This window comes from Mustelus asterias, chromosome 11 (genome assembly GCF_964213995.1).
Source record: "Mustelus asterias chromosome 11, sMusAst1.hap1.1, whole genome shotgun sequence".
In the NCBI taxonomy this organism is placed as follows: Eukaryota; Metazoa; Chordata; class Chondrichthyes; order Carcharhiniformes; family Triakidae; genus Mustelus; species Mustelus asterias.
In genome coordinates this window covers 72,579,558-72,595,957 of record NC_135811.1, presented here as the reverse complement: position 1 = coordinate 72,595,957, position 16,400 = coordinate 72,579,558, and the positions used below count along the sequence as shown (strand labels likewise).

The 16,400-nt window shown below is 46.2% G+C and overlaps 1 protein-coding gene across 3 annotated transcripts in view; it reads right to left on the bottom strand.

The window, feature by feature from the left end:
* Positions 1–1,076: 1,076 nt before the first annotated feature.
* cyb561 (cytochrome b561) overlaps positions 1,077–16,400 on the bottom strand; it is a 66,764-nt gene continuing 51,440 nt past the window's right edge. For 2 of the 3 annotated variants that reach the window (XM_078223752.1, XM_078223750.1), the window contains exons 3-7: positions 15,131–15,229; positions 13,832–13,935; positions 6,999–7,156; positions 2,365–6,167; positions 1,083–1,808 (exon numbers count right to left, since the gene is read on the bottom strand). In XM_078223752.1, the coding sequence (XP_078079878.1) occupies positions 5,966–6,167; positions 6,999–7,156; positions 13,832–13,935; positions 15,131–15,229 (563 nt within the window). In that variant the 3' untranslated portion in view covers positions 1,083–1,808; positions 2,365–5,965. Of the gene's footprint in view, positions 1,902–2,284; positions 6,168–6,998; positions 7,157–13,831; positions 13,936–15,130; positions 15,230–16,400 lie in introns of all 3 variants that reach the window. The other variant, XM_078223751.1, reaches the window with a different exon arrangement.

Sequence of the window (16,400 nt, the reverse complement as noted above, 5' to 3'; positions counted from 1 at the left end):
CTTCTGTGTAGTTGGCTGTCTACATCTCTCAAATTCCTGGACTTTAGAAATTAGCATGTGTATTAGCCTCCACTGATCTCGGTAATCTGTTTCCTACTGATTGGGTGATTCACATCTGGTTCTTGTTAGAAGCCTGCTAATCTCGTTACTGGGACATCACATCTTTTGCATGCCTTTTGGAATGCTGGCTATGGCAGTTGCTGGGCAGATTTCTACCTGTTGCTGAGCAGATTGCATCCTCTCATGCCTTGTTAAATTCTTGTTACTGCTGTTACTAGGCAGATCCATGACATCCATCAATATGCTGAGATGTACAAAGCCTGTTTTCTCCCGCTTTAATTTGTGTGGATGAAATACAGAAGAAATAACACCCATTAGAATATCATCTAAACGCATTCTGTCCTGAGTTAGAAGGTAGTGTGACCTCGACAGATGACGCATAGAGATCTGGTAGGACACATAACGGGGAAATGGGAAGCTGGTGTTTGGAGTTGTTGATATACATGTGGGAGTCAAATATTGACTGATAGAAGTGGTTCCCCACATCTGGCTATTCTTGGAAATAGGGCACTCACTGCCCATTCCGTATTGCCTTTGAACTGACTGGCTCGGCTATTTCTGAGGGTAATTAAGAGAGCTTTGGGTGTGGACTCACATGTAGCCCAGATCAGGTAAGAACTGCATTTCCTTCCCCGAAGGGTATTAACGAACTAGGGTAGGTTTTTATGATAATTGATGATAGTTGCATCATATTCCAGATTTTATGAGTTGAATTTCAATTTCTCCAGCTATCATGGTGGGATTGAACCCATGCCCCACTCCCACCCCCACCCCCAGACTATTGGCCTTGGCCCCTGGATTATCAGTTCAGTGACACTACCACTACCCCAGCACCTCCCCCAGAGGGTTGTTTGGGTAAATTCCAATAGAAATTCCCAATGATAGTCACCCATCTCGCTGCAGCTAATGAACCTCGATCATTAGAGAGATGAGTGAGTGGGAGGTCTTTGTATAGGAATAACTGAACAAGTGCATCTGCCCAACCTGCAGACTAGGACCACACAGCACACAGATTTGAGTTTGTTTGCAACATTTATTCATTACTCGAGCAATATAACACAGAACAAAGTGCATGAATAAATACTTAACCAACACAGATTACCACCTGAAATTATTCATTGACAAATAAACAGACAAGTGATGCTGATTTCTCTCTTGGTCTCCTTCTGTTTCTCTACAATCTGTTGACACTATCGTGGCTCTGTCCTGGTTGGAATGGTTTACTAACATAATCAAAAAACTTCATGAAGTCTCCTTCATTCTGCAAAACAACTATGCAGTTTAGCTTGTGCAGCTCAGTCTACATTCTCACTAGTCGGAAGCACTGGTCAGAGAGTCAAGACTAAGTTGTTGAAGCTTGTCATCACCATTGTATGATCTTCTTGCAAAGCCCCGGCTCTGGGTTCTCACAGAAATATCCCAATGGTTTCTTAAACTGTATGAAAGAACAGTCAGTAGGATTTTTATAAGTCGGGAAACACTCAACAGGTCAGACAGAATCTCTGGAGAGAACAGAAGAGTGTTTCAGTCTGAACGCTATCTCAGAACTGATCATGGGTCTACACCACAAATGATGATTTGTCTGCTTTCTCCAAGCCACTCACTAATCCATTAACTTTTTCTTGCATTTCGTGTTTTAGATTCCCCCCCACCCGTACAATTTTATTCCTTGCATCAATACAAATGTCAATTATTCACTGCCCTATTTTCACTTTTTGCATGGAACACGGAGTAAAGCTCCTCACTGACTCATCAAACACTGTAAGAAGTCTCACAACACCAGGTTAAAGTCCAACAGGTTTATTTGGTAGCAAATACCATAAGCTTTCGGAGCGCTGCCCCTTCGTCAGATGGAGTGAAAATCTGTTCTCCAACAGTGCACAGAGACACAGAAATCAAGTTACAAAATACAAATCTCTACAGCCAGCCAGGTCTTAAAGGTACAGATTATGTGGGTGGAGGGAACATTAAACACAGGTTAAAGAGATGTGTATTGTCTCCAGACAGCTGTTCTGTCTGGAGACAATACACATCTCTTTAACCTGTGTTTAATGTTCCCTCCACCCACATAATCTGTACCTTTAAGACCTGGCTGGCTGTAGAGATTTGCATTCTAATTAGTATTCTGTAACTTGATTTCTGTGTCTCTGTGCACTGTTGGAGAACAGATTTTCACTCCATCTGACGAAGGGACAGCGCTCCGAAAGCTTATGGTATTTGCTACCAAATAAACCTGTTGGACTTTAACCTGGTGTTGTGAGACTTCTTACTGTGCTTACCCCAGTCCAACGCCGGCATCTCCACATCATCAAACACTCCCAGGCAGCTAAGACCTGAGGCTACATACAGAGTAAATTTCCTTCACACTGTCCCCATCAAACACTCCCAGGACAGGTACAGCACGGGGTTAGATACAGAGTAAAGCTCCCTCTACACTGTCCCCCATCACACACTCCCAGGACAGGTACAGCACAGGGTTAGATACAGAGTAAAGGTCCCTCTGCACTGTCCTCCATCAAACACTCTCAGGACAGGTACAGCACGGGGTTAGATAGAGAGTAAAGCTCCCTCTACACTATCCCCTACAAACACCCCCAGGACAGATACAGTATGGGGATAGATACAGAGTAAAGCTCCCTCTTTACTGTCCCCATCAAATACTCCCAGGACAGTTACAGCATGGGGTTAGTTACAGAGTAAAGCTCCCTCTACACTATTCCCCCATCAAACATTCCCAGGACAGGTACAGCACGGGGTTAGATGCAGAGTAAAGATCCCTCTACACTGTCCGCCATCAAACACTCTCAGGACAGCTACAGCACGGGGTTAGATAGAGAGTAAAGCTCCCGCTACACTATCCCCTACAAACACTCCCAGGACAGATACAGTATGGGGATAGATACAGAGTAAAGCTCCCTCTACACTGTCCCCGTCAAATACTCCCAGAACAGGCAAAACCTCGGGTTAGATACAGAGGACAGCTCTCTCTGCACCAGCGATGGGCAACTGAGGCTGAGGAGTGGCCTTCTTTCATTTCAGTGGGCTGCAAGACTAAAATCGGGCTATTACGCTAACAATGACCCCATGAATAAGCTTAAACACATTTAAGACATTGTGAATATGTTATAGAAAATGCTGAATCATTCATAAATTAATAGAACTGTCATCAACTTCAAATGGTAAAAACAAAAGAAATATCTCTGCTTTGATTGACACAGAGGGAGCGCATGGCTCTCACAGTCAATGTTGTGCGTATTCAGCAAGAACCTCACTTTGCAAGCCCTTGCTTTACGTATATAATACTTCAGTCACTCCGGTAGGAAAAAAATTACATGGACGGAAACCGACGGAATGTGGCAATACTGCATGTGGGCAACGGTTAACAGAGTGTTTCCTGGGCCACACTTAGAACCCTAATGGGCTGCACGTGGCCCCTGGACTGCAGATTGCCCACCACTGCTCTACACTGTCCCCATCAAACACTCCCAGGGCCTGTGGTTAGGCAAAAATAAATGATTCCTCTCTTGCCCACCCCAACCCACAGCCTCTGAATTACAATCTTTATGCTGTGCTGGTTTGGGACAGTTGAAGAGGAAGTGCAGGGGCTTCGGACATGTCTTCATCATGAATACAACCTGATTGGTGCAGTGGAGAGTTCCAGAATCACACTAGCCCAGTGACATTTCCTGGCCCCATAGTGCACGCATCCTCCAATTTCCCCACTGGCCATTCTGACTGTCCTGTAGTGTGTGAGTGGACAATAAGGGACCTACACATGGGCTGTTCACTCAACTTAGGGTTAGAGCAGAGGCCAGATCACCTCTCCTGACCCTGGAGGCTGGAATGTGAAGATTAACAACAATGCAAAAGAGAAATATTTTTCAAGAGAAACTGGTTTGTCTAAATACTGCGCATTAAAGTTGCCAAACCTCCTGGATTGTCCTGGAAATCTCCAGGAATCAAAGATTAATCGTCAGCATACTTCAGAGAATAACCCAGGAAATAATAGAGGGACATTAAAACAAAGTGTATTTTTAAAATTCCTTTTAACACTTTTACAATAACGTTGGCAATGTTCAGTTAATATCTATCCCATCGTTTACTGGAGGGGATCTGATCTCTTTCCAATTGGCTTTGGGAAGGGGTGGATTGGGCAGGTGACCAATAGCAGGAGAGTATGGGCAAGACTGCTGGGATTATGAAGCCATGTGACAAACCCTCCAGGAATGTATCCAACCAGAGTTGGCAGCTCCATGGGAAAGTGTTCTGTATTTGCAAAGCAGGCAGAAGGAACACCACACAGCAATATCCCTTTGACAAAGGCTTCTTTAAGCAGAAGAGTATCTAAGACTCACTGAATCGGCCTCTTCCATCGCACTGGGGTGATTTTAACCCAACCAGCCCAGTGGGTGCCAGGCAGCTCTGAGCTGGATGCCCATTTTACAGTTGATGCCCCTTCCCCATGGGGTGGTTTTAGGCTAAATTTGCCCCAAATAAAGTTATTGTTTAATACAGAAATTGAAATAAATAAGTGGTGAAGATTGTGTCTCCAGGAGAGACTTGGCACTGGGCTGAGAGCATTGTTTGATGCCCTCTCATTTATTGGTTACTATGGCCACAAGAATGGACTTTCTTCCTAATGAAGCCACTGGTCCCAGCCCTTTCGACAGAACTGGCTGGACTGAGCTGCGACTGGAGCAGCTTACGGCCCACAATGCTGGCATCAACTATTGGGTGAAGAGAGGAGGCAGGAATGACTCTGAGGTGGGGTTTTGAAAGCCTGGAGGTTTACAGGAAGGAGCGGTTCACAGCCTATTTTAGCATGATAACACAATGAATTCAGCAGAGAGCTGAATGCCTGCTGTGATTGGGCACAGGTCATCTTGCAGCTAAACTGATGTGCATTACACTCATTTTACACTCGATAAAAGGCTTTCTACTCTCTGGAGTGTCGAGGGATGGCACTTCAGGACTGACGTTGGTTTAACAATAAAAGGCATGTCCTCCCCCGCCCCCCACCCCGGTTAGTGAGAGAAAAGTCACCCAGGGCTCCTGCTGTCCATTGAGTCCAGACATTCCTGCTAGAAAGCAGCTGGACATTTAAAAAGGAAAACAGCTGGCTCAGCAATGAAAGAAAGAAGATTTTCTCCTTTCACAACCAGAGGACATCGGAAAACTTTATAGCCAATAAAACACATCTGGTGCAGACAGGAAGTGGTCAATTCAAGGCAATTAATTGATCTGACTACTTTTTTTGAGCTGTTCTCAATGCCCAGTTCATTCCTCTGGTATAAGGTTTAATTTGATTTGGTAATTGTGAAGCTAATGGATGTTGGAGCTGGGGAGATTAATGCTAACATCAGGTAGGCCAGATCTGGCAGAGTAAAGCTCACTCTCCATCAGCCTCAGCCCCAGTCACAATCTTGAGCGAGCTCCTTCCCGCCCAGCATGACATTGTTCCTGTTTCTTATTCCTGTCTTCCTACAGCCTCTCTGGAATTGTCATGGCCCCAAGTCCATTAGCAACTGGGCTGAGATTAGTTAAGCTTATTCCACACAGGGTTCTTACAGCCTGAACTGGATTTCTCCTCGGGGGTGAAAAACATATTGGACTGGTGGCTTCACCATCCCACTCCCCAGGGTAAATGACTAATTATTATCCTTTAATTCACCCATTTTTTTCCTTCTTCCATGTTGCTTGGATATGACAGCACTGATGCAACCCCAACCTCAACCTATTGGGCGGAATGAGACTTCTTATCATTAAAGAAGAAAATCAGTATGGATTTTATTAACAAAAAAGAGACAGAGTGAGACATCAACCAGCGCTTCCAGCACTCACTCACAATAGCATGACGAGGTTATAATTTGTATTCACGTGATGGTATTGGTTTGAACTTTGACCTTTATGATCCCTGTGGTGAATCGGGGCTGTCCCTTTCTGTTAGGGTTTTGAAATGCATGGAAAGGGCTTCCTCCTCAGGACTTGATACTCGCTTCCACTCGCTGCGCGTCACAATGTATACAACCGTCGATCCAAAGCTGACCAGGACCAGGCCCAAAACATTCGCCAAGACTCCTTCAGCCACAAACTTCGAGTAGGTGTCACTGTGAGGGAAAGGATTGGTTCAGTCACAAACATTGACAATCTGAACTTCAGCATCTGGTGGGCTAGTCAACCCTACATACTCCTAGACGTTTCTATCATCTGGTCTCCACCCCCACAACCATAGTCTCGCCTGTCACATCACGCCACGCAAGTGCTAGGCAATGACTATCTCCAATAGGGAGAATCTAGCCATCGCCTCATGACATTCAATGGCGTTATCATTGCTGAATCCCCAACGATCAACATCCTGGGGGTTACCATTGACTGAACTGCACTAGCCACACAAATACTGTGGCTACAAGAGCAGGTCAGAAGCTGGAAATTCGGTGAGTAACTCACCTCCTGATTCCCCAAAGCCAGTCCATCATGTACAAGGCACAAGTCAGGAGTGTGATGGAATACCCACTACTTCCCAGGATAAACACAGCTCTAAAAACACTCAAAGCTTTACCAAACCATCCAGGACAAAGCAGTCTGCTTGATTGGCATCCCATTCACAAACATTCACTCCCTCCATCACCCAACCCCACAATGGAGCTCAGGAGTGGGGAGGAGTGGGGAGTGTCAGAGGCCAGCTACAGACATGGACATGCCCACACCCTTTAAAGGCACTCCTAAAAATCAGGCAGCCCGGAAATGGGGTCTGGAATCCCAGAATGGGGACCTGTCCGCCATTTTTAAAATGCTCTTGAGTCAACCTGACTTGGTGAAAATCCAGGCTGAGATCTTCTGTCAGCATTTGGAAATTGTGCCCTTAACGTGAGCGCCAAATGTTGTTTCAGCAGCTTGTAAATATTCTTCAATCCCTCTAGTGCCGCACTGAGTCTTACCTGATGGAAAAGAGCAACTTCTCTGTGATCCCAAGCAAGGAGGTCCCAATTGCCAGAATAAATATTCCCAATCCAAAGTACACATGGAGTGGCCGGTAGCAGGCTCGGAGAGAATAGGACATACCGGGAAACAGGAAGAATATTAATCCCACAACCCACTGTAAAAAGAAAGGTCAACAATAGACACATGAACCTTTAACCCAAGAATAACACAGCATAAAACAGGCCTGGAAGGAAAGCCCATCAATGAGTTAGAATCATAGAATCTACTGTGCAGAAGGAGGCCATTTGGCCCATCAAGTCTGTGCCGACAACAATCCCACCCAAGTCCTGTCCTATCCCCGTAACTCCACATATTTACCCTCCAAATCCCCTGACATTAAGGGGCAATTTATCATGGCCAATCAACCTAACCCGCACAATTGGTTCCACTCAAATGTATAGGGCACATGAGGAATTTTACCCTCGGCACCATCTCATCCTCCCAATTCAGCATCCTCTGATTAGACGTCATTTTGACAGATTCTGTATTTTTCAAATAGAAACATAGAAAATAGGAGCAGGAGTAGGCCATTCAGTCCATCAAGCCTGCTCTGCCATTCAGCATGATGATGGCAGATCCTCCATCTCAACACCGTACTCCAGCACTCTCCCCATTGCCCTTGACACCTTTAAAGTCTAGAAATCTTTCTATTTCCTTCTTAAATCTATTCAGTGATTTGGCATCCACAGCCTTCTGTGGTAGCGGATTGCACAGGTTCATCACCCTCTGAGTGAAGAAGTTTCTCCTCATCCCTGTCCTAAATGGTCTACCCCATATCCTGAGATTGTGACCCCTTTCAGACACCCTCCCAACCAGAGGAAATAGCTTTACTGCATGCAATCTGTCCAGCCTTGTCAGAACTTTATGCATTTCAATAAGATTCCCTCTCATTGTTCTCAACTCCAGTGAATACAGACTCAGTCAACCCAATCTGTCCTCATACAACAATTTTGTTATGCAGGAATCGGTCTGGTAAACCCTTGCTGCATTCCCTCTGTGGCCAATATATTATTTCTTAGGCAAGGGGACCAAAACTGTACCCAATACTCCAGGTGTGATCTCACCTGTACAGCTGCAGTAAGATATCCTTGCTTCTGTGCTCTAGTCTTCTTGCAATGAAGGCCAACATACCATTTACCTTTCTAACTGCTTGCTGCATCTGCAAGCTTGCTTTCAGTGACTGGTGTAATAGGACACCCCCCAGGTCTCTCTGTTCATCACCATTTCCCAATCTATCACTATTTCAACAATACTCTGCCATTCTGTTTTTCCTACCAAAGTGGATAACTTCACATTTATCCACATTATTATGCATCTGCCACGTATTGGCCCACTCACTCAACTTGTCTAAATTGTGTTGAAACCTGTTAACATCCTCCTCATCACTCACATTTCCACCAAGTTTTGTGTCAACAGTAAAGTTGGAAATATTACATTTGGTTCCCTTAGCAAAATCATTGATGAATATTGTGAATAGCTGGGGCCTAAGTAATGATCCATGCAGGACCCCATGAATCACTGCCAAAAAAGATCAATTTATTCCAACTCTGCTAACCACTGCTCAGTCCATGCCAATATATTACCCCCAGTCCCATGTGCTTTAATTTTGCACTTAAACCTCTCATGTGGGACTCAAAGGGCCTCCTCCTGCTCTCATCTTCTACGTTCCTATGTTTCCGTCAAATGTGACTTCTAATCAAAAGCTTTCTGAAAATCCAAATACACCATTTCTTTTTTCCATGTCTATTCTGCTAAAAGAAACCTTGAGGTTATGTCGTTCCAAAGCCATTTTATCAACCTATATGGGGGTGATGCTGAAGACAGCAGGATCAGTGCAGTCACGGTGTCCTACAGGAACCAGGCAGCACAGTTACCAGTTCTAGTGATTGAGGGTCACAGACCTTGTCTCATGACTCGAGACTGGTTGAAACAGATAAAAGTGGACAGGCTGGAGGTATTGAATATTCGGGATGGATGTTCAAGACCTCCTGTGCAGATACTCAGAACTTTTTGATGGGCCAAATAAAAAGGGCTAAGGCCAAAATTTACTTGAACCCAGAGACTATGCCTAAATACTTTCGAGCTCGCCCTTATTCCCTAAGCATTTCACCATAAAGTGGAAGTAGAGTAAACAAAATTGGAAGATTGGTTGTCATGGAACCAGCATAGTTTTCTGAATGGGCTGTGCCTATAGTCTCTATTTGAAGGCAAATTATACTTTGAGAATCTGTGAAGACTATCAGTTACTGTGAATCGATACCCCATTCCGAGGCTATAGGGCCTCGATGCAAAATTAGCAGGGGGCTTTAAGTACACCAAGTTAGATCTTAGTCATGAATACCAGGTGGAGCTGGATGAAGACCCCAAGGATAGAGGATGTCCTAACTACTGAGGAGCACAGGACAAACCGAAAAGAGACCCTAAAAAGGTTTAAAGAAGCAGGCATCTGCTTAGAACAAGAGAAATGCACCTTTCAAGTGGGTGAGATAATGTACTTCATCTTCAAGGTGGATGCCAAGGGTTTTCATCCCCTAGAGGACAGGATGAAAGTTATCAAACAAGTATCACAGCCTAGAAATGTGACGGAGTTAAAATCATTCCTCGGGAAGGTAAATTATTATGGGAGATTCCTGAAGAATGTGTCCATGGCTCTGGCCCTATTACACCAGCTTCTGAAGAAGCATCGGTGATGGAATGGGGAGAGGAGCAGAAAGCAGCATTTGATAAAATAAAGCAAGCCTAACAGTCATCAACACTACTTGTAAATTTCGATTCAACCAAACCATTGGTGGTTAACTTGATGCATCACCATATAGAAGGGGAGCAGCCCTATCCCACAAGACATCAGACTGAATAGAGAGGCCAATTGCATTTGCTTCAAGAAGCTTATGAGATGCTAAGAAGAAATATTCTCAAATTGACAAGGAGAGTTTTGCGGTAATCTATGCAGTGAAGAAGTTTCATCAATATATATATGTGAGGCACTTCACCATCGTATTGGATAATAAGCCGCTGTTAGGGGTTATTCCAAGAGGATAAGTCTGTGTCACCAATTGCCTCTGTGAGGGTACAGAGATGAGCCTTGTTGTTGGTTGCATCCCAGCATTGGCCAGGGATACAAATATCAAATGTGGATACATTCAGGCACCTCCCTCTGCCGGAGACGGCACCATCACCACCTGTGCCACAAGAAATTGGCATTACAGCTGCTGGAGATATTGTCAGTCAGCTGCTAGTATAAAGTCCTGGACTGAGCCAGACTCATTGCTCTCCAACGTTAAGGGGATGGTGCTACAAGATTGGCACTATGACAAGTTGGAGCAGATCAGACTGGACCTACAACGTAGGACTGGGGTTTCTTGGTGTGCATGTAGATGGCGTAGTTCCTTTGTCTCGTCTGCTTGGCAGAGTTTCGCAGCTGGTCTGCGTCCTGAGTGCAAGTTGAGAATATGGACTCTATCTTAGTTTCCAAGATGCGACGTTTGCTGTAGAGTTGGTGTATGAGGCGGTTGAGGAGTGTGAGAGAGGTGCGACGGCAAAGTCTCTCAGCGTAGTCTGTGTTATAGGTTGACCTGAGTGGGTTCGTGATCTGTAGTCCTTTCGGTATCTTGTCTGCTTTCTTGCATCTTTGTAGAAACTTAATGTCTGTGTCGATATGCGCGATCTTCTTGGAGATCCTCTCCACTTGGAGCCGGCAGTTTGCGGTGTCGATGGTAGTCATGATATGGAGGTGCCGGCGTTGGACTGGGGTCAACGCCCAGTCCAACGCCGGCATCTCCACATCATGCCTACAGCGTAGGACAGAGATAAAATGTGAGGATGGTGTGTAATTGTGGAAGGCTTGTGCTGCCCCAGCGGTGATGGTTTTAACTACAGGAGCTGCATGCTGCACACCCTGGCCAAAATAGAATGAAGACACTGAACCAAAGATCAGCCAGTGTCGGAGTTGTCAAATCGAGCAGCGATTGCCACCTCCGGCAAATATGTATCTGTGGGAGTGGCCGGGTTGGCCATGGTCACGTTTGCACATAGACTTCGCTGGACCATTCATGGGACATACGTTCTTCATCCTGGTTGATGCACATTCTAAAGGGCTAGCTGTCCAGCTAATGAAGTCTACAATGGCCAGAGCCACCATCAACAGGTTGAGGCAGATTTTTGCCATCCACGTCATCCCTGAGATGTTAGTGTCAGACCGTGGCACAGCATTTACAGCAGTGGAGTTTCATCAGTGTGTCAGGTCACATGTGTGGTCGGCCCCTTACCACCCAGGCTCGAATGGCCAGCAGAGCAAGCCAAACAAATGTTTAAAGTTTCTATGAAGATGCAAACTCAGAGATCACTGGCTTTACACTTGGCAAGTTTCTTGTTATCATATAATACTATGCTGAATGCTACCACTGGGGTTACACCAGCTGAATTATTAATGGGGCAGTACCTATGAACCCGATAGCATTTGGTATTCCCAGATTTGTCAGGGAGGGTGGAGGCTCGGCAAGCCTCCCAAAAAGAACACCACAACCTGAGAAAAGGGGACAGAGTGTATGAGGTTGATTTTTAGTCATGGTGAGAAACTTTGGCGGTGGACCAGCCTGGGTGCTGGGAAGAATTGTAGAGAGAACGGGACTAAAATGGACACGGTCAGAAAGACAAAACCATCTACAATATCTATCTTGCATTCTAATATTCAGGATTAATATGAATTAACAGGCAAATTGTGGTTGAGTGCACCACAATTCACAATAAATAGCAAATGTGACCAAGGCAGATTTTCTCAGCAACCCAGCCAAAGGTCAACAAACACCAAGTCAACCAACCTCGTTGAAAATCTGACTCCCTCAAGAGGGACTCAAAACTTTTCATTTTCAAAAATCAAACCTCTGAATTCCTCCCAGCTACTCTGACTCAGAATGCCTCAACAAATGCATGCCTCCCAGGGTTTCAGTATCGTCTCCTGTGACTCAGTTCCCCTGGATGTCCAAGTCTGCACTACAACTCCCACAACAAAACTCCCTCAGTGTCGGGGGGACTAGCTAGGTAAATGCATGGGGTTGTGGGGATAGGGCCTGGGTGGGATTATAGTCAGTGCAGACCCGATGGGCCGAATGGCCTCCTTTTGCACTGGAGGATTCTATGAATCTTTGAACCAGTTTCATATGTGTTGGAAGTACCGTGTGAAAAAACATGTGGATCATTTGAGGAAGAAGCTGGGCCTGATCCAGGGACTAACAGGAGTGTCCCACTGCGGACTTGTGTGTACCAGCTATAGAATCAGGGATACCTGCGGACATTGTGGAGCCGAGGCAGCCTCCGGCTTCTGTAGCCGAGGAGGAAGAAGGCACAGGGGAAGACATCGCTCCTGACGTGATGAGCTTGTCTTTTGCTTCTGCCAGACCAGGGTCATTGCCTGCTGAAGGACCCAGTATCGAGTTACGACATTCCACAAGAGTCCAGAAGTCTCCGGACTGATTGACTTTGTGAGTGGACTTTCCTCTGGTGTCTCTAATATGATATTTTGTCTGTGTGCCTATGTTTAATTTTTTTTTGTTTTTATTCATAGGTGGACTCAAGAGTTGGGGGCAGGGGAGGAGAGTGGTCATGTGGCCCCTTTAAGGCGGCGATCCTTTACAGACCATGTAGTCGGGCTGGAGCTTATGGAGTGGCCGTGTGGGAATCCGGACCAATTAGGAGTCAGGGTGCACATCCTGGGATGGTGAGGACCTTCAACTGGAGCTAGGGAAGAGAAGTGAGTAGAGCTCTGCATGTGTTCTGTCAGACACTTTGGCCGGGATTTTACCATCACGTTCTGCCCATTTTTGGGTGTGAAAATTTGGTAAAGTCGAGCGTGAGGCAAGTAGCGATCTGCGCCCGTTTCTGCGCCGGTTCGTACTTTACCAGGGCAGAAAAAGGCTGCGTTCGGGAACTTGCCCAAAACAGGTGTGACATCAATTTAAATAAATCTGCATGTATTTCATTCCACTTAACGAGCTGCACGCCCCTCTTTAGCAGCAGATCTGTCTTTACTACCATGTTCGCCCAATCTGGACTCGGTCTGGAACAGACATGCTCGATAAAAGTCCGACTCTGGTGCTCCATCAGTGCTACTGTCAGATGGTTCTGTGCTGCTCACAGGGGGTCCTTTCGTGGTGGCCATGTTGCATTTTGGGTCAGGAGGGCTCTGTGGGGGGGGAAGGGGGAGCACTGCCATTCTGCCTGCAATCGTGATCGGTCTGGGTGGCGGGATAAGGGGGTCAGTAAGGTTGGGAAGGGTACTGTCCATGGGGGCCAGGGGGAGGCATTATCCAGCCTGGGAGGGATGTGGCAGGGGAGCAGCATTATTCTTTTGTGCATGCGCAGTTGGAGGAGCTGCAGTGTTTCGGGCACGTTAAGCCCCGCCCACAGGTTTCTGCAGTGACAATCGGACTCGCTGATAATTTTGCAGACAGAGTGTGTATGGGAGGAGCCTAAAAACAGGCCCAAAACACAGATCTGAAACTCTCCCAGTTTCAAGCCTGTCCAGCACTTGGACAAAATAATGGTAAAATACCACCCTTTATCTTGTATATAGTGATATTAGTTGATAAACTCTTTGTTGTTGGAGCCACATTGAGTCACCTCTAGTTATAACACATCTGAGTTTAGAAATTTTTCAATTGATCCCCAATCACAACAGCCTTCCAAAAGAGTGTTCCAGATTTTAGGGTGAATCTAACCTGCTTCTGGTGAGTTCTTCTGGAGGATACAAAGTGATAGAATGTAGAGCTGGCTTGGCATGGAGAAGAGCACTAACCTGGACACAGAAAAGAATGATGCAAATGATGCCACACCAGCTGTGCAGACTGTACATATTGGGTATGTTCTGTGCCGAGTGATATCCAAACACGGAAATCAAACCTGGAAAAAAAACACAATCAGAATCCACACAACTTCAACCCCTGCTGCCAACCATAGCCATCTACTTCCAGCCACTTGTCACAAGGACCCCAAGGACACATGGAACCCAATTGCCTTCTCACCTGCAAGTTGTCCTCCAAGCCACTCAGCACCCTGACTTGGAAATATAATCATCGTTCCTTCCCTGTCACTGGGTCAAAATCCTGGAACTCCCTCCCTAACAGCAGTGTGGGTGTATCTACACCATATGGACTGCAGAGGGTCAAGGCGGCAGCCCACCACTGCCACCTTCTCAAGGACAATTAGCAATAGGCAATAAATGTTTGCCTAGTCAGCAATGGCCACATTCCCTGAATGAATAAATTTTAAAATTGCCATCACATGCCAAGGACTTTGTCTTGACTCTTCTTTTTATTCATTTATGGGACATGGGCATCGCTGGCTCGCCAGCATTTATTGCCCATCCCTACTTGCCCTTGAACTGAGTGGTTTCTAGGCTATTCCAGAGAGCAGTTGAGAGTCAACCACATTGCGGTGGTTCTGGAGTCACATGTAGGCCAGACTGAGTAAGGATGGTAGATTTCCTTCCGTAAAGTGAACCAGATGGGTTTTTCTGACAATGGTCATCAGTAGATTCTTAATTTCAGATTGTTTTTATTGAATTCAAATTTGCCGTGTCGGGATTCGAACCCAGGTCCACAGAACATTAGCTGAATTTCAGGATTAATAGTCTAGCTATAATACCACTAGGCCATCTTGATTGCCATAACCAAAAGAGATTTCATTCGGGTCCTTCCACCAGGGAGATGAGGATCGTCAGTCCCAAATCAGAAGCAAAGCAGTTTTCCTTATTACCTGTTCACTCATTCACATGCACATTCTCCCTCTTTCTCCCTCCCTCATGTCTCTCACCCTCTCTCCTTTGTCTTACGTTTTCATTGGTGTCTCTTTTATCTTTTCATCTCTCCCAATATTAAATTGCATTGATGCCCCAATGCCCTTGCACAGGTGCACAGATCACCAACCCCCCCCAACCCCCCCACACCCCCCAACCTCCCCCCCACCACCAACACCCCCCCCACCGCCAACCGCTCACCCCCCCCCCCGCCAACCCCCCCCCCCCCCCCCTTCGCCCCCACCCCCCTTCTGCTCACTGCGCACTGAGTGTCAGTGTTCTCTGCCATGCCAGGCTCACCAACAATAGTTGCCACCAGTCCGATCAGGTGGATGGCTGCATGCAGAATCTTCACTGTGGTTTTGCTTTCATTTTTGAACACTCTGTACACCAGGATTGCTGCAAGAGAGAGACATTTGCTGATCAGTAACCCACAGGAGGACAGGTTGCAGGTTGCAGTGGTGGCAATGTTTTATTTCAGGAGGAAGTTCAGAGTAAAGCACAAAACCTGGTTAACACCAAAATCTTATTTTGTGCCAGCTGTCTTCCAAAGTCAAATAAACTGTTACTTTTAATGACCTTTGGATGGGTTGGTTCAGCTCAGCTGGCTGGACAGCTAGTTAGTGATGCAAAGTGATGCCAACAGCACAGGTTCAATTCCCGTACCAGCTGAGGTCATTCATGAAGGCCCCACCTTCTCAACCTTGGCCCTTGTCTGAGGTGGGGTGATCCTCAGGTTAAATTACCACTAGTTAGCTCTCCGTCTCTCAAAGGGATGAGCAGCCTATGGTCATCTGGGACTGTGGTGATTTTATACTTTAATATACTGACTGACCTGATAATAAAGCCAGAGTTGAAGGTCAACCCAAAATATAGCATCCTTGCAATCAGTCCACTGAACATGCCAGAGGACAGACTTGGTCAAGACAGAAGGTCTGATGAATCCTGGTACCCCTCATCTTTTATAATGATTGATCGAATGGGGAGATTTCTCTTGTGGAAATGGCGGCCTCGGTAAATTGATCGCCAAATCTGGTTTCTTCAATTGCTTTAAAAATTCTTCCATGATTGTCACAAAGGCACTCCTCTTCCCATCTCAATCCCACTCTGCTTCCCTGGGTTCCAATCCCACCTCATCCCACCACATCCCTCCCAATCTCCCTAAGACCACGGGGAGAAGTCAGGGTTAGGTTTTTGGGGTCGGACAGAGAGAGGACATGTCCCCTTTCCTTCGTGCGCTGCCTCTTTTCGTTTGGCTCATGTCCAACCCTTCTTGCCCCTTGTGATGCCTTGCACTTATATTGTTGCTTGTTGTCTTCTTGTCTCCTGGACCTTTTCCATTTTTCTATTACTCATGTTTTTCTTGTGTGGGGTGGTGGATGGGGGAGGACGGGGGGACAGGGGGCGATGGGGGGATATATTTGTGTAGGGGGAAGAAAAGGGAGGGAAGGTTTTGGTCGGGACCCCTGGAGGGTTCTGCCATATTTTAGGTGGTTGGGGCGAGGTGGTTGTGTTAGGGGAGGGGGCTGTTAGGTTGGGGACGTTTGTTATGTTTCCAGGGGTTGGGGTG